The sequence below is a fragment of the Epinephelus lanceolatus genome, chromosome 7, assembly GCF_041903045.1.
Source record: "Epinephelus lanceolatus isolate andai-2023 chromosome 7, ASM4190304v1, whole genome shotgun sequence".
Taxonomy (NCBI): Eukaryota; Metazoa; Chordata; class Actinopteri; order Perciformes; family Serranidae; genus Epinephelus; species Epinephelus lanceolatus.
In genome coordinates, this window is record NC_135740.1 from 32436640 (window position 1) to 32463616 (window position 26977).

The window sequence follows — 26977 nt, forward strand, 5'->3', positions numbered from 1 at the left end:
TTGGTCCAGATTAACGTCACTCATCAAAGGGGGCGGGCTGAACACGCTTTATACGAGGAAATAGATTCAAATTCAAACACAGTCGCTTTGTGGTCCATTGTTGTGAGAAAAGTGTCGAGTTTAAAAGTGAAAATGTGCAGAGCCGCGTGCCTCCTCGCGCTCATCGGGTTAATCAGCCTCGTTGCTCACGCGCTGGACAATGGTCTCGCGCTGAAACCCACTATGGGCTGGCTGCACTGGGAGAGGTTCATGTGTAACACCGACTGTGACACAGACCCTGATAACTGCATCAGGTAAGAGACACCAGAGCCGCTGTGTTCAGGCACAGTCTGACATGACTGTGGGATAAAACACAATAAAAGAAGTCTTATCAACGTTATTCAAGTCCTGAGAAATACTCCAGCTCCTCCTTCATACATCTTATTCATAAAACATCTGCTTAAAATCATATTAAAGTGATTCAACATTGATAGAAGGTTTTATTATGCTCTATTATAAACAAGTCAAATTGGACCCAACGCCCTCTGTATATATGAAGTGACAGTATGGGGTGTGTCTGCACCATAAACTAAATAAACAAACCTGCAGTGTAATTAAAAATAAATAAAAACCTAAACTTTCTTCAACCATACTTCATAGTTATAACCACAAACTCATAACATCTTTTTGTCCACCAATCATTAATAATTACGTCATCTATTTTGTGATTATGAGATCTTTATTTCATAATTGAGAAAGTGTCTCAGAAGGCAAGAAAATGAGACCGGAGACACGTGATTTGTGAGAGGAGTGGACATTTGATAAGACAGGAGGAATATAACGACACCATCTGATTTAATTTGCCTTCATTTGTGCTTTGGTTTGAGGCACTGGGAGATAATGATGTCTGTGTGTAATGTAATCAACTGAATTTGCAAAGTACTTTGTGAACACAAACATAGACGTTGGCACATTCCTGAAGTGCTGAACAATATACTGTAAGGTAATATGGTCGTATAATATATGGATTAATTGACACAAGACAGAAAGTAGGATCGAGAGAAACACAGGTAAAGACAAATTACAACAGTGCAACAAACTTTATCAGTGTTGTTAGTCGCAGCCCTATGATATCAACATGCCAGTTATTCTCTCAGTCCTCATCATTTCTGCATATGACATTTTACTAATTATCAAAACAGTTAATTCATTGGTAAGCTTGAGATAAAACACCCTTGTGATTAACAGATGCAAAGTCATAATTAGGGCTGCAACTAATGGCTGTTTTCATTATTAATTCATCTGCTAATTATTTTCTTGAGTGACTGATTAATCTTTTAAGTCTTTTAAGTAGCATACGTTTTGTTTGATGGCTTCTTCGGGGTTTTAAGCTTGTTTTTCACCAGCAAAAATTAGCATGAGCATTAATGTTATCACAATTAACCACATCTGTATCCAAGCTGACGGCTAGCCTTGGGGTTTTCTCCACTCCCTCATCCAAATATAGTCACTTCTGGCTCCATAAATCCAAGATGGCAACGGCCAAAATGCCAAACTCAGGGGTTTAAAATGGGAGTCTAGCAACCAGTGGGTGATGTCATGTGGCTATGTCCATTACTTTATACAGTCTCTGGTAAAAACAGCAAGTGGTAAGTGGTAAATGCCAGTCACACATTCCTAGAGGTCAAAGTTACGTCTGAAAATGCATATTCAGTTTACAAGATGTACAGTTTACCTTACATATGACAAAGAAATGCAGCGAATCCTCAAATTTGAGAAGCTGGAACCAGCAGATATTTGGCTTAATTAATCACTCAATCATTATTACAGTAGATACATCAATTAAAGGTCCACTTGTAGGATTCAGTGGCATCTAGCAGTGAAGTTGCAGAACTTACTGCAACTATTGACTATCTATCGACTATCTATCTCAGTAGTTTCCAACTGGTGGGTCGCAGGTCCATTCTGAATGGGCCACAAGTGATTCGAGAACGTCTCAAGCTTGCAAAACAAACACTTTATTTTGAAGTACAGTGAATTTCTGGCACAGATCTTTTATTTTGAAGTCCCCTTTCCTGCTGTAGAGTGAGTGAATAATGGTTAGCTACTTAACAGAAACAGCAAACTAGCTTGACGACGTGGCTGAATGCAAGTACGACGCTGAAACTGTGAGTACCTTGAACTAATGACTAAGAAGAACTCTGGACCTTGTGGCTGCACCAGTTGGGAACCACTGATCGGTCTCACTATCTATTAGAAAGTAGATATAAACGGCTCATTCTGAGATCACGAAAACACAACTGTTCTTATTTTTAGGTGATTATAAACTCATGAAAACATCGTTATGGGTATTTAATACCATCTCTGCCAATAGATGCCCCTAAATCCTAGCCTGGAAATCCATACTCAAATCTAGAAAGATTTTGAGTCTGGCTCTCACCGATACACCCTTCGTACCCAAGGGGCAGCACTAACTGAGGCATATATAAATGCCGCCCATGCAATTGGATAGCGTGATAGCCAATCAGAGCAAAAAACAAGGTGACGTATTCATTGTGCTAAGCCCCATTTGTTTGCCGAACAGTGGGGCTAACTGATATATTATGCTTTTGCCATATCCCATCGGCAAAAATGTCCTTCCTGGAAGTGAAGGCTTCTAGGGCAGTCTTTTGTTCCTCGCTCAAGGAAAAAGATAAATGTAGTTGGCTTAGCGTTTCTTCCAAAGCTAAACTGAATGGACGCGGTCCTTCGGCAGCTGCCATCTTGGCTGTTTACTTTTCGACTCCTACGGGCGCAGCGCTGTCGACATCATGTTACGCCTGCCCAGAGCCTGCCTCTGTCAGATAGACTGATCTGATTGGTCCGATGACGATTCACCGGGCTCTGCTCGTCGGGGCCAGATCCCCGTGCAGAGCAAATTTAAATTTGCTAGGGGCGGGGCATCTGGATTTCCAGGTTACCTAAATCCCAAAACTGGACCTTTAATCGATTCATGTTTGTTGCTCTAGTCGTAATTACAAGTTAGTACAGTCTCCATTTTATGTAATTTGACGAATGCAAGACCCTGTTTTATTTCAGGGACCTCACCTCAATACTAATTACTGACAAACAACTCACTTCCTGTGCACAGCAAACCTTTCTCTCTCCCAGAAAGACCCGGGCAACAAAGCCCTCAGAGCACCAAATGTCAGCCTGTTGGTTGAACTGTTATCGTGTTATATCAGTCGACAATGAACAGTAGGGAAAAAAAAGCATTTGTTTTCATGAGTATAGCATGTATTAGTGTCTGCCATCTTTGCTCCCGTACATGACATTGAACACTGGCATCTTAACTGATACCATCGGCTGCGCCTGTCTCCTCCTGCTGCTCTGGCAGTGAGCGTCTGTACATGCAGATGGCAGATGTGATGGCGAAGGAGGGCTGGAAAGAGGCCGGTTATGAATACGTCTGCATCGATGACTGCTGGCCCTCCCACCAGCGCGATGCCCAGGGCCGCCTGCAGGCAGACCCCAAGAGGTTCCCGGGGGGCATCAAGAAACTGGCCGACTATGTGAGTAGTAGGTATAAAGGAGGCGTGGAGACTCAGGATGTTAATATGAAATTAATGACATAATTCCTCTATAGATGTCAAATGGTTCAGATAGACTTAAGCAAAGCAAGGAGTACTTTCTTTTTTTTTAATTTCACCAGCTGGAAGGAGCAAAATTAGATTATTATTAAAGCGTTTTCTAGTTTTCAGTCTCTGGGCTGCACTTTTAATAGTATACACTGTTATGTAATAGCAAACTGTGTAATATTTAACACATATTCCCACTGATGCGACTCCCTGGGGTGCAGTGTTCGCAAATCTGTAGTGCAGTGCATCTGAGTATGGAAATCTTTGACAAAAAGTTTGGGAACCCCTGTTTAAATAACTCTAAAAGTAAAAGTGATTACACAGTCAGATTACATATTCATTATACATCCATCTGAGTCGACCTGCAGGTATTTACATAATGAAGGAGAGAGGACCAGATGTGGAACCCAGGTCTCGGATTTCATACCAGTGGAAATTCAGCACTTGGAGAGCCAAGGGAGATACGTGGGCATATATTGCCTCATGTAGGAGGGTGCTGTCGTTCATCCTCTTTGCTACAGTAACAACTCTCTTGAGTCGGATGCCGCTGTGACAGGCTGATTCCTACACAGGCAGCTAGAAAGTGACGTTCACCAGGAAATAGATATATCTGGGCTCACTGGAGACGAGCTGTGTCCTGCAACAGTGGCACCAAGTTTTTAGCTGTGCAACATCGCCATCTACTGGTTATACAACCTGCTTGTAAACTACACCAGTGATTCTAATTATTTCCTCTGTGTAAAGGTTCATTCGAAGGGGCTGAAGCTGGGTATCTATGCAGATGTGGGGAAGAACACCTGTGCTGGATACCCTGGCAGTCTGGGTTACTATGAGACAGATGCTCAGACTTTTGCTGACTGGGAGGTGGATCTGCTCAAGTTTGATGGCTGCTATATGGACTGGAAATTGCTGGGAGAAGGTAAGCTTTGGTATCATTTACACTATTCAAACATGGTGATGCTTATCCCCACGTTAGCTGTCAATTTAGTATCTCATTACTGATATGTTGTTCACCTAATGGAAGTATTTCATAGAGGGAGACTGGAGTATTTTTAACCTGGACCTTTTTCCTCCACGTTTGTGTGTCTAAGTGAGTAATGGAGACAGTTTTGGAAATTGGTCCAGTATTGAGAGAAACCGCTGTAGCCACAGCTACGAAACAGACTGCAAAGATTGTGCTCCATCATTTTACATCCATTAAAAGTGTTAGTTTTTGCCACTGACAGGCTGAGATTGTTATTATAAGTGCCTGACAACAATATGGAAATGATCCCTACAGTGAAATTAGACATTTTTTCTCACGTAACCAAGTCTCACACAGCTTAATAGTCAGCCATGATACTGAAATGTTTTGAAAACATTAAGCTATGATTCTGTACTCGACACAACAAACTCTTCTCAGCACTTCTCTCTCCAACTCTCACTGACTTTCCTGCAACAAGTCACCTCTCTCAAGATTTCAGAACGAGACTTGTCCTTAAGCAAGAATTGGTCACACACGACAACAAACAGACCGGATCAGCAAAAGATAAATAGAAACATTTCATTTCTCCGTAAGGTCCTTTCCATAATGTTTTCAGACATTTATAATAACAATTGGAGCCCGTCAGTGGCAAAAACAAGCACTTTAAATGGATGTAAATTGACATTACACAATTGTCCATAGGGATGTTTCGCTGTTTAAAAAAACTTTCCATTTGTCACTTAAACACAAAAATATGAAAAAAATAGGGTCCAGGTTGAATAATAACGATTTTCCTTCAATAAGGCTAATAAACTTCAATAAACTTGGAAACATATGTTAACTTTTACATTTTTATCAATGCTCTGGGTCCATTTTTATGGTTCTCCTCTCACTCAGAGCCTCCATGGACTCAGTGGATAAGGTGTTTTGTGAGGTTTAATCTAACACTTTATGATTTGTTCTGATTTAGGCTATGCCAACATGTCAAAGGCACTGAACAAAACTGGAAGAAGTATCCTGTACTCCTGTGAGTGGCCTTTATATGAGTGGCCCTTCCATCAGGTGAGAGGGAAGATGTTTTGTCTTTACGCTACTTTAAATTACAGCTGCAATGATCAGTCAACAGAAATTTATTCAGCAACTATTTTGATAATCAATGTATTATTTTAGATACTTTATAAGCATAAATGCTAATCACTCTGGTTTCAGGTTCCCCAATGTTAACATTTGATGCTTGTCTTTGTCATATTCCAATACAATAATTTGACTTTTGTCCAAAGGGAATTACCGAAAGTGTATCAAACCATGTCGGAGCAAGAGCTAGGTATCGTCCAAAATTGGGGGTGTATCCCTTTAAAATAAATATCTAAAAGCACAACCAGTGCAACAGTGCCTTTGCATAGGGGTGGGAAATTATACAGCAGTTGATTAATCAAGAAAATAATTAGAAGATTAATCAGTAACAACAACAATCATTAGTTGCAGCCCTGCTTTATAATCTCAACACATAGTATTGATCTCTGGTCTATTTTCTAACCTTCTACCCACATCAGTGAAAACCAATATAACCAGCTGCTTGATGACACCATCCATCATGTGTTACACTACATTTAAGAGCCTTTCTGTGCCTGCAGCCCAACTACACAGCCATCCGTGAGACGTGCAACCACTGGCGCAACTTTGCTGACGTGTTCGACTCATGGAGCTCTGTCAAGTCCATCTTGGACTGGACTGCTTCTCATCAAGACATCATTGTCCCCGCAGCTGGACCTGGGGGCTGGAACGACCCCGACATGGTACTCCGCTGTGCTCAGTCGCTTATAGGCGACTCTGTTTGACCTCAATTTAAGCATACAACCAGTGAGCTACAAGTACCGAGCTGTATTATCATTTTAAAAACCTCAGTGACACTTGTCAGTTGCTACATCTTGAAGATAGACTACAGATTTAAAGGAATAGTTTGACATTTTGAGAAATTAAAAAGTGTCAAACTGACTTCATGGTGGCTTAAAAAGAGCCGAATACATTTGTAAGAGAGCATCACATTTCCCACTCATAGGTTGTTGTACTGCATTCTGTCCAACGGCCTAAATTACCCTGTTATCTTCATATTTATGACACTGGTCCATTTCCCCAGCTCGTGATTGGGAACTTTGGCCTGAGTCATGATCAGCAGGAGTCTCAGATGGCATTATGGGCCATCATGGCAGCCCCTCTGCTGGTGTCCAATGATCTGAGGGACATTTGTCCTCGCTCCAAGGAGCTGCTGCAGAACAGACACATCATCGCCATCAGCCAGGACCCACTGGGCAAGCAGGGATTCCTCACTGCCAAGGTGAGTGAGAGAGGTGACAGAGAGCATGATCACCTCCTGGAATGACAGCTGCCGGCATTTATAGTACATTTACTCTATACAGAAATGCTAAAAGCTCTGTGGTCACCTTGGCAGGGTGTTGAGGATACAAAATGATCTAGTACTCTATCATCATCCACATAAAACGTAACTTGTTCTACAGGTGAACAGTTTTGAAGTGTGGGAGCGGCCTCTGTCCAACAACAGACTGGCTGTCGCTGTGCTGAACAAACAGGAGATCGGCGGTCCCCGAGGGTTTGTCTTTAGCGCGGCTCCCGGCTGGAAGATCTGTGACCCCCAGTGTAACGTCACACAGATCCTGCCTCAGTACAAGGAAATGGGTGTTCTGACTCCACAAACCAAAATGGTTATATCTGTCAACCCCTCAGGTACCACTCTACTGACTGTCACTCCCATCAGTGGTGACTTTACTGGGCTTCACAAGCTACAATGGAAGAGCACATCTGTCAATGGCAAGCACACCATATTGTAGTCCTCAGTTATGCACTTTCGAATTTTGCTGATGGTTTTAAGTGGAAAATTGTTGATCTTTAAACATTTAAACAGATTTGCTGCTTTTGTTAAATGGAGTGTCTATATTTCATAAAAGGGAAAAGGTTTCAGGGTTTGGTCAAACATGCACAAAATTAACTTTGACGAATATCTGCTTTCCACTCAGTGTGAGCAAAGGGCCAAATAAAACATACAGTGGCAAACAAATTGGCATCACGTTGAGTGTGTGAAGACAGTGATTGTCACTCTGTCTAACCAGCCCATATTGTATGATAATCGCCATGAAAAATCCAAACTGCACGTTGAAAATGTAAAATGTAGACAACCTTTCACTGTATTACAAAGCCAGTTACCAACCACCACATCCGACACTGCCCAAAATGTCACCACGGCAGGTGATGGTCACTCATGAGCATTTGTTGATATGCATCCATGGCCTTTCAATCTATAGTTTGTGTGAATACACCTGGATATTATGACAATTACTTTGCACCTGCTTTTTAAAATGTTGAATAAATCACTGGAAAATGTTTTTGAACTTGAACTTGTTGTAAATTGTTCAGAAGTGGTTGCAAATAGAGATTTAATTATCTCAAAAGACAAAGCTTGAATTTTGGACATCTGACCAGTAAGTATAATGAAACAGAGGTGAAGAAAGGGCCAAACTCCAAACTATGTTTTTAATACATTTATTGAAAATAGTGACAACTTGCTCCAGAAGATTGGACCGCAGTTTAGAACTGGATGACCTGGCCCTGTAAGAGAACAGAAAAAGACTTTGGTTAAAATGATGTTCAAGCACATAAACATACATCAATAATATATGGTTCACTCTGAATGATAAATGCTACTTGAATTATATTTTACAATCAACTGTGAAACTTTTACACTTCAATAAAGATGTTTTTTAACAGTTTGATGGGATTTTCTTCACATTTGTTGGCTTCACCCCAGGTTAAAAAGCAGTCTTATGTTTAACAACCTCATTATTTTACACTGATCTATTTTGAGTTAAGTTGCAGTGTAGGGTGGGTGAAGGGTAAACAATGATGAAAACCTATGTATGTATTCATCCTAAAATAAAATTGCCCTCATTGTGAAAGAGCCAAATCCACACACTAATCCTTATGAAATTACACTTGAAACTAACATTTACAGATTTTCCTCCAGACCACCAAGGGACTGTCTGACATCATGAGATAATGGCTTTGCAATGACTCTTGGTTTTGCATGTTAGTATTAAAGCTGCTACAGTTACACCAAATTAGGACCCATTTTCCCCTTAAATGATGCCCTTACTTGACCCCTTTCCACCATAACTCAAGCATTTATAGCCAAGAGCAAAACTCAAAGCTATACACCACTTGCACTAACTTTCATTAATGCAAGGTTAAATCTACAAATACGACTGAATGTTCTATTTTTACTGCAAATAAAACACTTAGCTTTGTGTTGTTACGCATTCCAGCAGATATGAATACATCAGGCCAGAAAAAGGCAGCTGAACTGAGCGAGTAAAAGCGCCATTTTATGATACGCACATTACACTGGCCACCTGGACCAATATAATTATCAGCGCTTCCTCTTCAGTATAAGGAAGGTGGACTTAGCATGACCAATACTAAAATGCAAAACACAAAAAGCCCTACATAATACTTTCGGTAAACATAATGGCTGCATCGTGTTCATGCCTTGTTTTATCTCATGTATAAATCCAATGTAATGTTACCACTGTATAATCAAACATTTAAACGCTGCGTCTCGTGAAGGAAAAACGTCAGTTTAGTTCAATACAACCTTTCTCACATTACATTATTTTACATATATTTCCAAAAATCAATGCTCCTGAACACTTGATCCTTCCTCTCTATTGGCAAGTTTCATAGTGTACTTAAGCTTTTGCAGCCAATACTGTCAGTTGAGAAACACTGAAACATCCCTCATTCTCACACACATCATTTGTTCCTGCCTATTCAACCTGTCAAATTTTTTGTCTTCAATATTTATTTGTAAGCAAAAACATGTACACTAACTCAGAAGGTATCACTAAATAAAATCCAGTTACATCCTAATTCTATGCTATAAACTAAAAACCATACAGTAATGCACTCTACCAGTTACACTGTCTGCTCCAACATGTCAGTGTTCCAACTTAGTCTAATATTTTAAAACCTAATACACATCAGATGTAAGTTTTCTTGATCATTTTGCAAATGCCAAATCAAAGTTAATAACATTTGCTTTCTCTAATTGTGATGCCTAACATAATGTGGACACAATTTCATTATTTCAAAAGATTACATTCAAGTTATTTGTCAAGATGTTGCTGAATTGACTAGATTATTTTCAATGGAGAGTTACAAGATCCACAACATGTCAGATCTTATTACTCCCCACTGAAATAGTGTGAAAAAAACCCTGCATCCATAGAGTGCATGGTTAGCTAGAGAATTTTTATTGTGACACTGGGGTGCACTGCAAAGGTTTTTGACCAGAGACATAAAACTATACCATTCACAAAGCATTACAGCACTCTATAAAGAGCCCATCAAACGCAGTAAGCTGCGGGAATACACTCATACTGACATTACTGAATAAAACGACGCCTACCTTTCTCTTCTTGTCACCACCCAACTCGAAGTGCTTGCATCTCTTGATGGCCAGCATTCTCTTGGATCTGCAGTTGGGCTCCACACACTCAAGCCTCAACACAATCTTCTTTGTAGTCTTAGCCTGAAAACACAGTCAATCATTGAGTCTGATTTCACACACAGGGGTGCTATATTTATGATGAATCTAACAGCACCAAAAAGAACTGAACTCACCTTTTTCCGGAAGATAGGCTTTGTTTGACCACCGTACCCACTCTGCTTTCTGTCATATCTCCTCTTACCTGCAGAACAAATACAGTTAAGCTATATTTTTGACAACTCATGTGCAAGAGATATATACAACCTTAAAGTTGAGGGTTTATTTACCCTGTGCATAGAGGGAATCCTTTCCCTTCTTGTACTGGGTAACCTTGTGGGGCTGGTGCTTCTTGCACTTCTTGCAGAAAGTCCTGCGGGTCTTCGGGACGTTCACCTGGACAACACAGTAATGCATTAATTTAGCTAACACCTTCATCCACAAGTGACTGACAATGTGTATTCAACCATGTGGGTTCAACCACAAATGGGCAATAATGATATGCAATGTACTTCAGGTACTACAGAAAGGTGAAGGTGAATCTGCCTGACACGTTATAAACGAACCACATTGACACCCAATGCTAGTAAAGTGTAATAACCACTAACTTGTCTTGGTCACATACGCTAACCATGAATGTTAATTCCGCAAAATAACGTTAGCTAGCCACACGTAAAGCACAACAGTACTGTTCTAAAATTAAACCTCATCTTATTTCATATTTGTTGACACGTGAAAACATTTTTAAATTTAAAGCTGACGGTCAGAAAACTCGTGTTTACCATTTTCACGCTGGTTAGCACCTTGGTATGGGTAAAAGCAAGTGACGTTAGCTAACGAGCTAATGTTAGCATTTTAGCTACTGACCGGTATTTCTGTGTTAATTTATATAAAACATGTCACGCTACAATAGCATTAAAAGTGACAAGGCTGGAGTTTGCCTTAACGGTTACTTGACTGACATTTGACACTAATTTTCTCTTAACAGTTTGACGCCCGTTAGCGCTCGGGTAAGGGTAAAGGCAGGAGACGTTAGCTAGCAAGCTAACATAATAGCATTGTAGCTATTTAACGTGAATTCAGTGCGAAGTTGGTGTGTAAACGTGTAACAATGCAATAATGTAATAAATGAAAAAGGATGCCGTTTGCTAAAACAGTTTCTCTGGCTGACATTTAGCTGCAATTTATCTTAAAAGAAAGGCCGGTTGAAGTGGAAGTACGCGTTACAGCAGCATTTCACCCATCACAGCAAGCAAAGTTTAACAGCCATCTAACGGCGTAAAATGAACACAAGATGGCTAATACTATCACCGTTACGTGTATTAAAAGTTTGTTACCATATCTGAGTTTAGTGGGTGTAGTGATGATTGTTTAATCGGCAAGATTAAGTTAGATTCTGTAAAGTGTCGTCGTGCAATAATTTCATACCATGGCTGCGTCCCTTCGCAGAGGAAAAGAGGGAGATTGAGGGCGGAAGCAGTTCCTAATGTAGCTCTCAGCGGTGAACGGGCCGTGCAGTCCGCCCCCTAGCGGCGGGGCATTGCAGGACGACAAAACTATAAACAACACACCTCAGAACTCAAATATTAGGTAAAAGAGCTCAAATTTTAAGTAAATGCCGGCAGTTATACGTTTAATCTTTGTAAAAGACAACAAGCAGACTTTCTACTGTCTGCAAAACTTATCAGTTTGCTCATCTCTTATCCCTGCTATACATAAACTGAAGGTAGACTGACTAAGAAATCCCCTAAAATAAAAATAAATGAGTATATCTATATGCACAACACAAATATGGTCCTGTGTTAATGTTTAGCCTGTTTGAACTTATCACCAAAACTCTCCAGAGGGCTGATATGAAAATGAGCAGGAAGAAAAAGGGGAAGTTAGCCGAGTCGATTCCTCTCTGTGGGTGGGTTTAGGTTTCTTGCATCACAGACTAGCACACATTTTATGGAAGGCGAGCGACTGAGCCAAAGGTTCATGTCACGGCTTCAAACCTCAGCATCTGTAGTTGTCTGTCTGATGCTTGGCTTTTCTGGGAGGCTGGGTAAGTGGCACTGCTCTTTGAATGTAGGCTGTAAGGCCAAGAAGTAGTTATTAGTCTTGTGTTCACTAAATTAAATGATAAAAGCTAAATTAGTTGAAGTCTATGATCAAAGGCAGCGGTGAGTATTGTGTAGATTTGTGCAAGTGCTGAATTGAAACTTTCAGTTTGTATGCAAATCCTAAAAGAAGTGTGTACTCACTACAAAACTGCGAACACACACGTCAAACCACAGTGACGTTTTCTGCTTAAAGGCAAAGATATACTTGTTTCTGAATGTTTTGTCGACAGTGATGGGCTATGGTGTATTCTGCTGTACATCTTGCAACATTACAGTGGTTTAGCTGTATTGTGGGGTTATAATCAGATAATAGTTTCATGTGGTTACTTTTATAATCAAGCATGATAAATGTCTTGTATGATGTGAATTAGCGAGCACATTTTCACATTACAATTCAAGATGTTTCCCTGAAATGACCTTTATTCACATGCTCTACAAAGAGCGCTAATTCCTATTTGTGTATTCTGAAAACTGACCTCCACAGAGCACCGCAATGTTAACTTGATGTGGTATCGTAAAATGTGCAAGAGTCCTCTCTGTGGTTAGATTTAACTCTTAAGTCTCGTACTGAGCATGCCTGTCACTCTCTTTTTTTCTCAGTGTCTCTCTTATACATGCACAACCACACACACACACACACACACACACACACACACAAACACACATTTTCTTGCATTTCATACCACTTATCTGTCAGGAAACGTCAGGAAAGAGAGCATCTTGAAAGGTTCCTGTTAAACCAGCTCTTTCATGATAATTGCATTCGCTGTGTCATACGACATCACGCAACAAAACTGTATTCCATACTGATACACAGCTTTATTAGCTTAATTTATTGGGACTTTTTTTTTTATTATAAAACATGCCACACTAAGTTGCGTGCATTGAGGTCAGAGTTGGTTGATATTTACAGGTTGCAAAGATCAGTCGCCCGTCACTCTGACACCTGATTCAGAAAGGGTCAATATATAATTTAATATATTTCGAATTGTGATAATGATTTTATGAGATTAAAATGGTTATTTTAAGGATACACTTCAGCTGTTCTTGACTTTTGAGTGGCTGAAAAGTGGCCTTGCGTACAGTAATAAGTGCTTTTTTTTAAATTGAGCTATTGAGTTTGATTTCACAACTGATAGCGTCAAATGGAAATACATAGTATATATTTCACCACCCTACAACACACGCGTAACTGAGAGGATAAGCATTAAAAAGAGGGCTGTGTAAAAACAGAGGTGAATTCTGTAAAATCTAAAAAAGTTGCACATAGTTATCAGTGTAAGTTAACAGCATACAACATTTTAAATGTGCTTATAAGAACCACGTCCAAGAGACAGAGAGATCATGTCGGATTGAAGTGCTGCAGGGCACTGAGTTTCTTCTCCCTTCATATTGCAGTACAGCCCTGATGCAACTTCCCTATCAGTTCGTCTGTGTCAGCCACCGTGCGTCAACTCCCTTCAAAAAAAAGACAAAAAAATCCTTCTGGTGGCCATGACACAGTGAAATATGGACGCGCATTTTCAGTCGACGGGCTGCACTGAGTCAAAGATAAAGAACGAGGCGATGGTGCATCAGTGTGTTGATCACTATCAGAGTTTACTGACCTCTTATCCACAACTTAGTGATGTGAGAAAACATTAGGCGGCGAAGAATGAGGAATGATGTTTTGCAGAATAGGGAACACTGCTGTCTGTTTATGACGGCGCAAACGCAAAACCAATAGGTGCTGTCAGTCTGCTGTGAAGAAATGTCACACTCCTGGTTAGCAGGGAGGGACAGAAGCTTCTGGTGGTGTTACAGTTCAAATGATAGAAGGAAGTGCTCACAAGCTGAAAATAGGCTGAGCTGAAGTGCAAACACATTTGGCGAGACTCACAGACAATTAGTGTTCAGCTGTGTGGGTGAGGGTGAGTTTGAGCATCTGATCCATGTTTCACCTGGAAATATGACACTGTGACTTCCTGCGTTTAGTGCACTGTGTACTTTTGTAGTGTTTTAGACTAATGTGTGTTTTTAGACGGTGTTTGGCAGATGAAAATACATGTGTGAGTTGTGCTGTTTTAGCATGATGTGATTTTAGTTCTGCATCAGTAGGTTACAAGCTAATCTTGCTGCCTGTTTCATAGTATGTGATCAGCCCACATATAGGCATGTTGCTGCTGTATCTACTGTCATTAAATTAGGTAAATTATTCAACATCTAAAGGAACTTTTCACTCACCTACTGTATATAGTGAATTATGTTTCACAGCCTTAACAGCTCTTCCAAACTGTGAAGATATCTGGTGCATATACTTTTGTTTTAGGAAGGAGAGCAGGTTCAAGTGCTTGAAAGAGTCTATATTATCCTCATCACTTAACAGACAATAGTTTCTGCCACTTCTCTCTTATCTAGAAATGATATCATTACAGATCTTGTCTTGTTTTGGAGGCGCAAGTTTCAGTTTAGCACTAGCGGTCAGCGGGTGCCGAAAACAAGTCACAAGAAGCTGTTATACCCGTAAAAGAGACAGCCTTTTTCATTTGCCTACTCATGTTATCATACCAGTCAAAGATAATATATGTGTGTGAGCGAATGCATATGAGAGAGAGAGGTAGTCTTGAGATGGTGAAATCAATTGATATTTTAAATTATTATTATTATTATTCTGTAAGTAATTTCAGTTAGATGTTGTTTCTGTCAACACCCATGACCTATAAACATCTTAATGTGGCATGAACATAAGTTACTGGGTCACTGTAGTGATAACCAGGCTGCTGGATCATAAAAATAATGTGTGTGTGTGTGTGTGTGTGTGTGTTTGCTGCTGTACTAAGTTTATTAAAAACATTTAAATGTATGTGACATGAAATACAATCACCAAAACCTTTTGGATGCAATTAACTGTGTTTTATCCAAACTTGTCATGTTGCAAAATTCAAGCAGTGGTGGAATAATGCCAATCGATCATTTTACATTTTGCCATGGTCATGAAATTCCTGGAAAAGTTATGAAATTCAAAAAACAGTTTTCCAGGCCTGGAAATGGTTTGGAATTAACAGAATGATACAAAAAGTTTTAACTGAGGAACATGACAGCGATCAACTTTAATTTATTAAGGCACTGCATATGCTCATTGGTAGATGACTGAATGGGCCTACTGAGCAAAGGCCCCGGGGTCCAACGTGTGAGGGACCCCACTAGCCTTCACCTGCAAAATGTCACTCAAAATAACATGTACTGACTAGGTAGTGACTCATAATGACCACAGAGAGATGCAAAGGCACTGCAAAGAGACACAAAATAACTACAAAAAGAGGCAAAAAAACAAACCACAAAGTGACCAAAAAGACACAAAATTACCTCAGAGACACACAAAACAACCAAAAAAAGAAACAAAATCACCTCAAAAAGTAAAAAAAAAAACCAAACACATAAAGACACAGAATGACCCTGTATAGATAAAGCGACAAGGAGACACATAATCTCAGACACACAACGACCAAAAATCAATCAAATCAATCAATCAAATAAACTTTATTGTCCTTTACAGGAAATTCATCTTGGGCTCAGAGTGCATGAAAACTGCGTTTACATTGACACACAACACACAAACAACAATAGACAAAGTTTTTCCAAAGACTTACAAGTACACATGGTGTACAATAGGACAAGTACTGCCCACCATGCAGGCGTCGGCCACTACTAAGCCCGGCAGCGTAAGGTGCATAGAGAAAAAGAAAAAGACACAAAATGACCCCACTGAGATACAGAATTACCTCTAAGAAATACAAAACGACCAAAAGAGACACAAATTACCTCAAAAAGACACAAAACGGGGCGTCGGTAGCGTAGTGGATAGTGCCGGCGCCCCATGTATAGAGGTGATGCCTCACCGCAGCGGTTGCGAGTTCGACTCCGGCTTGCAACCCTTTGCTGCATGTCATCCCCCCACTCTCTCTCTCTCTCTCTCCCCCATTTCACACACTATCCTGTCCATTAAAGGCAAAAACGCCCAAAAAAATAATCTAAAAAATAATAAAGAAGAATAAAGAAGACAAAGATGACCAAAAACAGAAAAAATGACGAAGAGACACAGAATGACCACGAAAAAAAATTTACTTCAAAGACACAAAAAATTACCAAAGAGACAAAAAATGGGGACACAAAATTATCTCAAAGAGAAACAAAGCAACCAAAAAATAAACAAAATTACCTTGAAGAGAATGAATGAATGAACCTGAAAGAAACAAAAAACGAAGACACAGAATGAACAGACAAAATGACACAACATTACTTCAGATAAAAACACAAGGACCAACAAAAAAAAGAGTGACCCCAATGAGATACAAAATTACCTCAGAGAGGCGCAAAACAAACCAAAACAACAAAAAACTACCTTAAAGAGACACACAACGAATAAAAAGACTGAAGATGACCCCAGAGAGACACCCAAAATGACCTAAAAAAAAGGACAAAAACAGATGAAGAGACACAAAAAAGAACAAAAAAAATACAAAAAAACAACCTCAGAGAGACACAAAACAAACCCAAACTACAAAAAATGACCTTAAAGAGATACAAAAATGAACAAAAAAGGACAAAAATGACTCCAAAGTGACACTAAATTATCTTAGAGACACAAATTGACCAAAAAGACACAATATGACTTCAAAGAGATAAAAAAAAGACACAAAATGACCCAAAAGGGACACTAAATTATCTCAGAGATACAAATGACCAAAAACAACACAAAATGAGCTCAGAGAGACACAAAACAACAACAAAAAAGAAACTAAAGTACCTCAAAGACACAAAATGATTTTGAATCGACAAAATGACAAGGAGACACAACATTACAGGCACACAGTGACCAAAAAATGACACAAAATGACTCCAGAGGGAGACTGAATTATTTCAAAGAGAAACAAAATGACCAAAAAGATGCAAAATGACTTCAAAGAAACACAAAACGACCACAAAAAGATCCAAACAACAAAGAAGAAGTAAAACCATGCATACACTCAGATTCAGGCAACGTCACAAAACAATTATCAGACATGTTTATAAAATAAAGATTTCATTCACAAGAAGTAAATGCAGACATGCCAAAGTTCTAATTCAACACTGTGCAAAGTACCAGTATGTGCCGGAACATGCAACTAGTTGGCAGAGGGAACATCTAGCAAGCGGGTAAAGTTAGCAAGTGCCAGCAGTTTGCTTATCCACAAATGTCTGTGTGTGTGTGTGCGTAACATTGTATGTCTGTATCACTACACAAGCCTACCCAGTTAAAACTACCTAAATAAAGTCATGGAAATGGCTAAAAATACTATGGAAATTTATGGAAAATTCATTGGTAAAAATGTGTGGGAACCCTGACATGAGGAATACCTAGTAGACAAAAGGAGTTTCTAAAATGTCCTCACACAGTTCCCCAGCACAAAAGCATTCATGTCACTGAGCTGGTGTGATGATGACCAGGATACAGTAGCTGAGGGAAACAGATGTGACACGAGGGGGAATTTTGGAAACTAAAAGGATGTTGCTGGCAGGAAAAGCAAGTTTTATGCAAAACAAAGCTAATCAGGCGGTGATGTGCGCTCCCATTCATGCTGCATCTGGCTCCAGATCTACAGTACACTCCCACCTCTTATAGTGGCATTCAAAGGGAATGAAAACACTGAATAATCAAGTGTGAAGTGACATGTAATCCAAAGGCTACGCTAAGCACAGTGATAAAGGGTGAGTCAGTCACAGTTCTCTGTGAAGCGATTACTGCCTGAGTCGAGGTGCCGATGTGCTGAACAAAGAGAACAGCGTTAAACTGCTGTCATGCTTTACAAAATGATTCCTTGTTCCCCTGTAGATTAATCCTGACCGCATCATGTCAGACAGCATACTGGAGGAAATCTTCATCAAACGATCTCAGCAGAAGAAGAAGACCTCCCCTCTGAACTACAAGGAGAGACTGTTTGTTCTCACCCAGGAAAAAATATCCTACTATGACTTTGATTCGGAGAAAGGGGTACGTAGAAATCCTTCAACGAAAAAACGCAGCTACATTTGTCTGTCGGTTGCCTGACTGTTTCCTCATCTGATTAGCAGAAGCGAAAAGGTTTGAGAGGATCGGTTGACCTGGAGAAGATCAAGTGTGTAGAGACGGTCCAGCCAGAGCCCTGCACCCCGCAAGAGCGCATGTATGCTTTCCAGGTAGATGTTTTTGTCAATTTACTTCCTCAGAAACTGCCAATTATGGAGGTTAAACATGAGGCTGCAACACTGTGTGATACCCCAGACATGAAACATTCTCACTGGTCTAAAATCAGAGCCAAAAACCAAGGCTACCAAGGTTTTGCTTTTACTCCTACTTTTATGTTCGCTTTTGGAGACAGAGAGAAAGTGTTTTCTATCTTCCAGCATAAGTAACTGTAGTTATTTGGTAGCAATTCAAGCCTACCGCAGTCAAAAACTGTGTAGAAGCTGCAAGACGCAACACAAAGGAGGTCTGTAAGACAGCGTTTTCTCCTTGGCAGACAAATAATGGTCCAATCCTGCTGTGAAAGCTCATTGTTAAGAAGTGAAACTGTCTCTCACACTCAACTGAACTCGGGGCTTTCAGTAACCATGCAGGTGTTGCCATTGCACACTTGTTAACTCCCACGACAAGGTAGCATGAACAAGGTGTCTGTCTGGCATGGAGGCGACAGAGTTTACGACTTTACGCTTTGAACTGCAGTAAATATGATCACACACTAGCATCTGTATGATTTTTCCTTCAATTTCGTCACACTTCTCACAATATATTCCAGTGTTACATGTGTTTACTTAGTTAATTTTAGAAAAAGAGAGTCACCCAACTTTTTAATTTTTGCCACAGATCATTTATGATGAAGGGCCGCTATACATCTTTGCCAAAAATGAGGACATTCGGGCTCAATGGATAAAGAAACTCAAAGAAAGTGAGTATATGCACAGAAACGTACAAAGGGTCAGTCAAAGTATCTCGAACAGTATACGCAGTATTAGGTCGTATCTTAACATCACCCAGTGCCTGCACAACAGAAGAGCTGGGTGCATATGCAAATACAAGTGTTGATTTAATGTAAATGGTCTTTGTGTGTGTCTGTGTGTCCATACTTGTGTGTAGTGGTGCGCTTCAACAAGGATCTCATGCAGAAGTACCATCCTTGTTTCTGGGTGGACGGAGTGTGGCTGTGCTGCCAGCAGGAAGTTAAGCAAGCGATGGGTTGCAAGGTGCTGGATAGTAAGAACGGTGAGCGCTTGATTCCCTTTGGTTTGAAATCGCCAACAACTGAAACTTTAATCTATGAATAATTATTTCAATCATGAGATAAATGATGTTGTTAACAGGCTTCACATCTAAACAATCTCGGCGAAGGGGATCCAGGAAACCTCTTCCTCCGACCCCAACAGAGGTGAACACGCAGTCCCTTTAAAGTAACATTCACAGTCCACAGACACCATTTTTAATAACACATCCACTAATCTTGTGTTTTTCCAGGAGAAGTCTGTTCGGCCTTTACCTCCACAGCCTCCTGAGCCACCCGCCCCCTCTATAGGTATGACTGTCATTGCGGAGTACGATTACACACCCATGACACCCCAAGACCTGGCGCTGAGGAAGGATGAAGAGTACACCATCCTGGAGATGTCTGATCAGAACTGGTGGAGAGCCAGAGACAGATATGGGTGAGAGAAAAAATGATGCAACAGGCCCTCAAATGATACAACAAAAAACTAGTCATTTGTGTAGATCAAGTACATTTAATGCATGAAGAGCAGGAGACAGCACTAAGAGTCGACGTGCAGAATATGTGTTTCTTTACGGATCATATTTTTCCGTCAGTTAATCAATCAATCAGTAACCATGGAGTACCATAACCTCTCGGACACATGGACAATTATAAAGCAGCAGCCAACAATGTAAGAAGCTGCAAAAAAGGACTACATTACAGCGTGCATGTTAAAGGGGTTAATTGGAGTTGTACCTTGCATAATTCCATGTGACGAGTAAATGATTGATTGATGTGTTTTTACCGTTGGCTACTCCATCCACTGTGCCATATAAATAAGGAAAAAATAACATTTTACAGCATAATCATTAAAAAAATATTCAAATACTGATGATATGTGATTTGAATGAATTCAATTTGCCTATAAATTTGTGTAAGAGATGCTACTGTGTTCATTTTTGTGAGCAATTTGGTGTTCAGCAAATGTGTACATGTGCTTATATTACTAATAAATGTGTTTTCTTTTGCAGAAAGGAAGGATATATACCTTGTAATTATGTTGTGGAAGCTGTAAATGGGCTAGAAAAATTTGAGTAAGTATGGGCATTATACATTTTACATGTTAAAGGCCTCATTATATGCTCATTTTCACGATCATATCTGTGTTTTGCGTGCCTCCTAGAACATGTTTAAAAGCTTTATTGTTAAAAAAAGGCATTATTTTCTGTCTGAAATGCTTAATTTTAGCGCCTGTCTCTTTAAACCCCCCCTCTCGTAAAGCCCAGTCTGCTCTGACTGGTCAGTGTTTTAAGGTCTTCCACGTAAGTGCACTGTCATTGCAGCAGGGGGAAGGACTGTAATGGCACTGTAGCGGTGCTTTATCACTTTATAGACTCTTTCACTGGAATTGCATTGCTCGGCAGTAACTTGGGTCCAAGTTTACTTCCTGTTAGCTGATGTCATTCACATACAAAACATTTCAACAGGAAATACAAAGGGACCAAGTTTTAAACTGTCTGTACTGTATAATTATGACATCACAACTTCAGAGAGGTGCTGACAGCTCATTTAAAGTCACAGTTTCTAAAGATGGACTGTGCGCATTTCTCTGTGGATTGATATAGTGTTTTATATTTTTACAATGTGGAACCTATTTGTTCCTTGTATGTGCATGGATGTATATTTGATTGCTGAAGCAATAAATGCAATAAATATTCACCTTTCTTTTCACAGCTGGTATTCCAAGAATACGAACCGTAGCCAGGCAGAAAAGCTGTTAAAGACTGAGGTAAACTCACTGACTGACACACACAATGCTGTAGGAGGACACTTTTGATATGTTGATACACCTACATTTTAGTCAAACTTAGCTGGACTAAATTTAATTTGAAACTTAAACATGCGCCCATGTGTTGTTTCCCAGAACAAAGACGGAGGCTTCCTGGTACGGGACTCAAGCAAGGCCGGGAAATACACTGTGTCTTTGTTCAGCAAGGGTGGCGGGTGAGTACTGTAAGCTCAGTGGTGTTAAACAGCGCTGCAACACTGAATCCACTGGCTCCAGTCATGTGTGAACGTATCAAAAGAAGAACTGTTTGTAATGAAAGCGGAAACAGTGGGCCACAGAGGGAGAGAGATGTAAATTATTTATGCAAAACCTGGACTAATCTGCCTGCAGAACTTTTTCATCGCGTCGTTCTGCAAGACTGAGCTGTCTGTGGATAAGGCGGAGAAGATATCATATCATATGTACATGACACAGGGACATATCCCCTGTGTCGATGAAAACATGCGGCTAAATCTACATGAAGTCATTCTTTCATTTCTCTCCACAGGGACACCGGTGGAGGCTGCAGACATTATAACATCTGCACCACCGCACAGGGCCAGTTTTACCTGGCAGAGAAGCACAATTTCAGCAGCATCCCAGAACTCATCAACTACCACCAGCACAATGCAGCAGGTTGATACCCTCGCTGTGAATATATGGATATCTCATAAATGATTTGATATTTGCTGTACTATAATATACAGTCATAATGTAGTTATCACAGCAGGAAAAAGGAAATGACTCAAAGGGGGGAAGGCTATAAAGAAAAGGCAGAAAACAGGATATCAAAAAATGAGAACAATCAAAGTCTGCACATTAAAAAATGTTGACCTTACAGGTTTTGTTCTCTCCCTCACTAGGTATGGTTAGCAGGCTGAAATACATTGTGTCTAACGGTGCACGACCTCCATCAACAGCAGGACTCGGCTATGGTAAGAGACAGACCAGTCGCCAGATTTAAATGTTGGCATCATACATTTCTGCAAACCACAGATAAGTTACATTTGTACATTTCATCCGTATGACGTAGTTTAGATTATGAACTGAGAAGAGGGAGGGGATGATAGATGGTGTGATACCTTTACACCTACACCAAGACTAAGTCAGCAAGTCACCAAGTCAGTGTTTTCGAACGAGAGTTTGGGACATGTCCAGGCATTTCTGTGGTGACAGGAGCAGGTATTTTAAGCCAAAAAACAATGTTTTCCTGACCCTAAGTGTTTCTGTGCCTAACCCTAACCACATGTCAACGAGCGTTGTCATGTCATAAAACTGAAAATTGAAAAGTCTCAACATAACAGCTACATATGACATGTACAAATGTAACATATCCATGATTTGCAGAAACATACATTGGACTGAAAGAGAAGGACATTATCAGTTTACATTATTACTACATTCTCTTACTAATCATAATGTCTGGTGATTATCAGCCTGGTGACGGATTAGAAATGTCTCTGTGTGTGCAATTTCAGCTAGCCAGTGCTATATCGTAGACAACTGGAATTGCTTGAGTTTCTTGAAGATGTTTCACCTCTCATCAGTTGAAAGACCTCTTGGATGAGAGGTGAAACATCTTCAAGAAGCTCAAGCAAGTCCAGTCTACGATATAGCACTGGCTAGCTAGCTCGCACAGGATTACCACGGCCTGGATGACTGAGAATCTTCTTCACCAACATACAGCTAGTCTGACTCTGTTCAAAGGACACAAAATCTCATGAAAGTTCACAAATTAACATGTTATATTTTGTTTGTTTAATCTGTACCAAAAAACACATGGTCAGCCCTCTGTGTTGGACTGCTTTCTGACCAGGAGCAAAAATCCTGTGTGAGTTTGTTGGCCCATGAAGGAACTACCTTTAGAATAAATCTATATAATCTTGCAGTAACTGCTTGATAGTCAATGTGTCCATAGGGTTGTTCCTGTCCCAAAACACTCTTTTGGGAACAACTGTCTTCTTCTTGATAAAAATAAACCCAGCCATAGTACGCTTTGTTGAGATTAAGTAGCTGTTTATGGTTCCATAAGTTTCCCTCAACATTTCTTCTTTAAGTTGTCGCTAAGAACAATTGCGCATCGCCTATCAGATTTTTTAAGTTACAATAACACAGCATAGGGAAGAAAACTCAAGTATTAAAGGAAATATCCTAAGGACAGGATTTAAAGTAGCACAACTATTTTTTTATAAGGAAACCATAAACCTTAAATTAAGATACTTCATGCCACCAGCTACTGCAGTCTTGTTTCACCAAGTTGCCAGGCAACCAGTAAAGACTCCAGAAAGTCACATAAAGCTCCAGTAAAATTACAATGTCTTTTCTTTCTTCACTTTTTTGTATGGATTAAACACACTAAATAAAATGTGGTAATTAGTGCACATCAGAGGTGCTCACAGACAGATTTTGTCACCTTTTAGGCACACTGTTTCTTTGAAGTCTTTAAAGCTAAACGGCTCCTGGCCAAAGTTTCATATAGAGATGATAGTGGTTTATTTAATGTGGATTTTGCAAGTATAAAGTGCTCCTCCATTCTCTCGTGTTTCAGGCGTGTGGGAGATCGACCCTCATCATCTCACCTTTATCAAGGAGCTGGGCACTGGGCAGTTTGGAGTGGTGAAGTACGGAAAGTGGCAGGGCCAGCACGACGTTGCCATTAAAATGATTAAAGAGGGATCCATGTCAGAAGACGATTTCATAGAGGAAGCTAAAATCATGATGTAAGCATGACTTAATGAGTCTGAATTTGGTGTCTTTTTATTTGATCATTCAGCTGCTATGCATGATTTGACTGCAGTTGAAATGACAATGATGATTTTGTTGTGCTAGACTCATAAAACTGTCATGTGTCACACTGGGAAGTGTAGTTTATATAGCTTCGTGAGAAAAACCAACACATAATACTTAACTTCCTTCTCGTTTTGCTCAAACTAGGAAGCTACGCCATGAAAACCTGGTCCAGCTGTACGGCGTGTGCACCAAACAAAGGCCCATTTATATCGTGACTGAGTTCCTTTCGAACGGCTGTCTGCTCACATACCTCAGGGAGGGCCTGAAGCAGCACCCAACAACTGTCCAGCTCCTAGAGATGTGTAAAGATGTCTCAGAGGGCATGGCGTATCTTGAGTCACAGCAGTACATCCACAGAGACCTGGTGAGAGACACAGATCTACTGTTGTATGTATAACACATTCCAGATCATTATATCACTGCATGTTTAGATATACTGGGATTACTTATTTAAAGATAACAGTAAATGTTTAATGATTAGACTTAAATCAAGAGTGTTGTTTGTTTTGTCCTCAGGCTGCCAGGAACTGTTTAGTAGATGGGAATGGCACTGTCAAAGTGACTGACTTTGGACTGTCAAGGTAAAATACTTCACATGCCTTACAGGACAAATAGAAGCACACAATGGCAGCTATTAAAGTACTTAAAACCCCCTTAATTTGTTTTCACGACAGTGATGGAAAGTAACTCAGTACATTTACTCAGGTACTGTAGTTAAGTACAATTATTAGGCACTTAACTTTAGTATTTCTAGTTTATATTCCACTACATTTATTTTACAGTTTTAGTAACTAGTTACTTTGTATTAGGGCTGGGTGATATGGAGAAAAATCTAAAATCACCATATGTTTGACCGAATAACTCGATATTGATATTGCGCCGATATTCTAGGGTTCTCTATTGGTGCTTTTAGAAAATATTTACACAATGACATTTTGCAAGTCATCATTAATGGGGATATAATGACGAAGCAAGTTGAGGCAAACAATAAAACAGCTAGAACAGACACTTATGATATTACGATATCCAAAATCTAAGACAACATCTAGTCTCATATCATGATATTGATACAGGATTCCCGGGTCATGGAAAACCTGGGAAAGCCATGGAATTTCACAGTCATCGAAAGTTTTGGAAAAGTCATGGAATTTTGTTGTGTGTAATGAACTGTAAAATAACGGCAAATATTTTCTGTAGCTGTTGACATAATGTTGCTCTGATATGCATCCACGTGTTACCATTGCGTACGTTTCTTTAATTTTCTCCACGCATTCTGTCTCTCCCTTTGTGTATGACAGCTAGCTGAAATTAATTTAATAGAGTTTGAATCTAATATGTTTAAAAAACACCAGGCAAGTTTGGAAAGGTTTTTTTCCCTTGTAAAGTCATGGAAACGTTCTCAAATTTGTCCATGAAAATATGTGGGAACCCTGTTGATATCATTAAATTGCCTAGCTAAACTTTGCATATCAAGATTTTATATACAATCATATCAACTCGAACCTGAAACAGTAAAGTAGTTAAAATTATCTCCACCTTGGCCAACTACAACAGTAAATTGCTATGTAAAAATGAATGCATAAGTAATACTTACATCCAATAATATGACGTATAATGAAACAACATTAACAGGGCATTTTGTCTTCACAAGCACTATTACTTTTGATACTTTCAGTACATTTAGTTGACAATCGTTCTGTACTATAACTTTTGTTAAATGCAGAACTGGTATGTATATGTAGGCTGTGGATTTGTTTTACATTGTGGTATTTGTACTTCTACATTTTAAATGAGAGGTCTGAATATTTCTTCCTCCACTGCCTTAGATATGTCTTAGATGACGAGTACACCAGCTCAGCAGGTTCCAAGTTTCCTGTTCGCTGGTCACCTCCTGAAGTCCTCCTCTACTGCAAATTCAGCAGCAAGTCGGACATATGGGCGTATGGTGAGTAAGCACAATGTACAGTTTGCATTTCTGGTCAGTTGTAAGTGTAATCTATGTTGACATGTCTTCACAAACTATGAATTTACATCTATGTTAAAACATCAGAACTTTTTTTGGTGTTTAAGGTGTTCTTATGTGGGAGGTGTACACTTTGGGACGGCTTCCGTATGAGCGCCTTAACAACACGGAAATAGTGGACCAGGTGTCCCGGGGCCTGCGCCTCTACCGCCCTCAGCTGGCCAATGAAAGAGTCTACAGCATTATGTCAAGCTGTTGGCTCGATGTAAGTGAATGTTGTGGGCCTTAGAGGAGGTTTCAAAGAATGATAACAGTATCCAAAAATATTTTCCGAACACCAGTCTCACCTTTTGTTTTTTTTTGTTTGTTTTCAGAAAGCAGATGAGAGACCTAACTTCCAGGAGCTGACATTGACTGTTCAGGATTTGCTGTATGAGCTCCAGTAGACCTCAAAATAATCACAACACACCAACAGTTCACTCACATCCCCACAGAGCTGCATCTCCATCTGTCCCTGGAGAGTTAAAAACAATCAATAAAACAATTTACAGCTTGGACATGGGACCGCACAGCCACACTGAAGTCCTCTGTAATGTGAATATGTTTATTGTGAATGTCCTTTAACTCTTGATTAGAATTGCCTTCCTGTTGCATCACTAGAGGTCTTGCGGGCTGGCATTTATAATGTGTACATTGTATTGAAGGCTATGTGTTTTTATTGTATCATGTGTAGTGTATTGTGTGGAATCATTGTGAAATGTAGACACCTTTGCAAACAAGCTTTGTGTGAATATATATTGCACAAATAAAAGCCAAGTATGCCAGGCTTTAAAATGACTGAAACATCATGTGACACAAACATCTGATTAAACTCACATTATACTCTAATATAAACTGTTTCCATGTTACAATAACACTTTTGCATTAATAAGTTGATTT

The 26977-nt window shown here is 39.8% G+C and overlaps 3 protein-coding genes across 3 annotated transcripts; 2 read left to right on the plus strand and 1 right to left on the minus strand.

Annotated features, from left to right (window-relative positions):
- Window positions 1–40: 40 nt before the first annotated feature.
- Window positions 41–8342, plus strand: gla (galactosidase, alpha). The gene is made up of 7 exons (XM_033633853.2): window positions 41–293; window positions 3356–3530; window positions 4341–4515; window positions 5531–5622; window positions 6195–6356; window positions 6698–6895; window positions 7077–8342. Exons 1-7 carry the CDS (start codon window positions 133–135, stop codon window positions 7404–7406), a joined length of 1293 nt encoding a protein of 430 aa, XP_033489744.1. The 5' UTR covers window positions 41–132; the 3' UTR covers window positions 7407–8342.
- Window positions 8100–11694, minus strand: rpl36a (ribosomal protein L36A). The gene is made up of 5 exons (XM_033633891.2): window positions 11543–11694; window positions 10405–10510; window positions 10252–10319; window positions 10037–10159; window positions 8100–8181 (listed from the first exon to the last, which is right to left on the minus strand). Exons 1-5 carry the CDS (start codon window positions 11543–11545, stop codon window positions 8161–8163), a joined length of 321 nt encoding a protein of 106 aa, XP_033489782.1. The 5' UTR covers window positions 11546–11694; the 3' UTR covers window positions 8100–8160.
- Window positions 11695–12024: 330 nt separating this feature from the next.
- Window positions 12025–26927, plus strand: btk (Bruton agammaglobulinemia tyrosine kinase). The gene is made up of 18 exons (XM_033632810.2): window positions 12025–12161; window positions 18071–18229; window positions 18310–18414; window positions 19082–19163; window positions 19352–19477; window positions 19576–19640; window positions 19727–19914; window positions 20489–20551; window positions 21192–21246; window positions 21382–21461; window positions 21794–21921; window positions 22149–22220; window positions 23834–24005; window positions 24220–24439; window positions 24592–24656; window positions 25902–26020; window positions 26146–26303; window positions 26413–26927. The coding sequence occupies exons 2-18, from the start codon at window positions 18089–18091 to the stop codon at window positions 26482–26484; spliced, it is 1911 nt and encodes a 636-aa protein (XP_033488701.1). The 5' UTR covers window positions 12025–12161; window positions 18071–18088; the 3' UTR covers window positions 26485–26927.
- The last annotated feature ends 50 nt before the right edge of the window (window positions 26928–26977 follow it).

What these genes read in the sequence shown, in the direction of transcription:
- btk (XM_033632810.2), top strand. Translation starts at nt 18,089, where the DNA reads ATGTCAGACAGCATACTGGAGGAAATCTTCATCAAACGATCTCAGCAG. An exon ending in AGCGCATGTATGCTTTCCAG is followed by an intron (nt 18,415 to 19,081) that starts GTAGATGTTTTT and finishes TTTTTGCCACAG; the next exon opens with ATCATTTATGATGAAGGGCC. An exon ending in ACTGACTTTGGACTGTCAAG is followed by an intron (nt 24,657 to 25,901) that starts GTAAAATACTTC and finishes CCACTGCCTTAG; the next exon opens with ATATGTCTTAGATGACGAGT.
- gla (XM_033633853.2), top strand. Translation starts at nt 133, where the DNA reads ATGTGCAGAGCCGCGTGCCTCCTCGCGCTCATCGGGTTAATCAGCCTC. An exon ending in ATGAGTGGCCCTTCCATCAG is followed by an intron (nt 5,623 to 6,194) that starts GTGAGAGGGAAG and finishes CTGTGCCTGCAG; the next exon opens with CCCAACTACACAGCCATCCG. An exon ending in GCTGGAACGACCCCGACATG is followed by an intron (nt 6,357 to 6,697) that starts GTACTCCGCTGT and finishes CCATTTCCCCAG; the next exon opens with CTCGTGATTGGGAACTTTGG.
- rpl36a (XM_033633891.2), bottom strand. An exon ending in GGATTCCCTCTATGCACAGG is followed by an intron (nt 10,320 to 10,404) that starts GTAAATAAACCC and finishes TTTGTTCTGCAG; the next exon opens with GTAAGAGGAGATATGACAGA. An exon ending in AGCCTATCTTCCGGAAAAAG is followed by an intron (nt 10,160 to 10,251) that starts GTGAGTTCAGTT and finishes CTGTGTTTTCAG; the next exon opens with GCTAAGACTACAAAGAAGAT.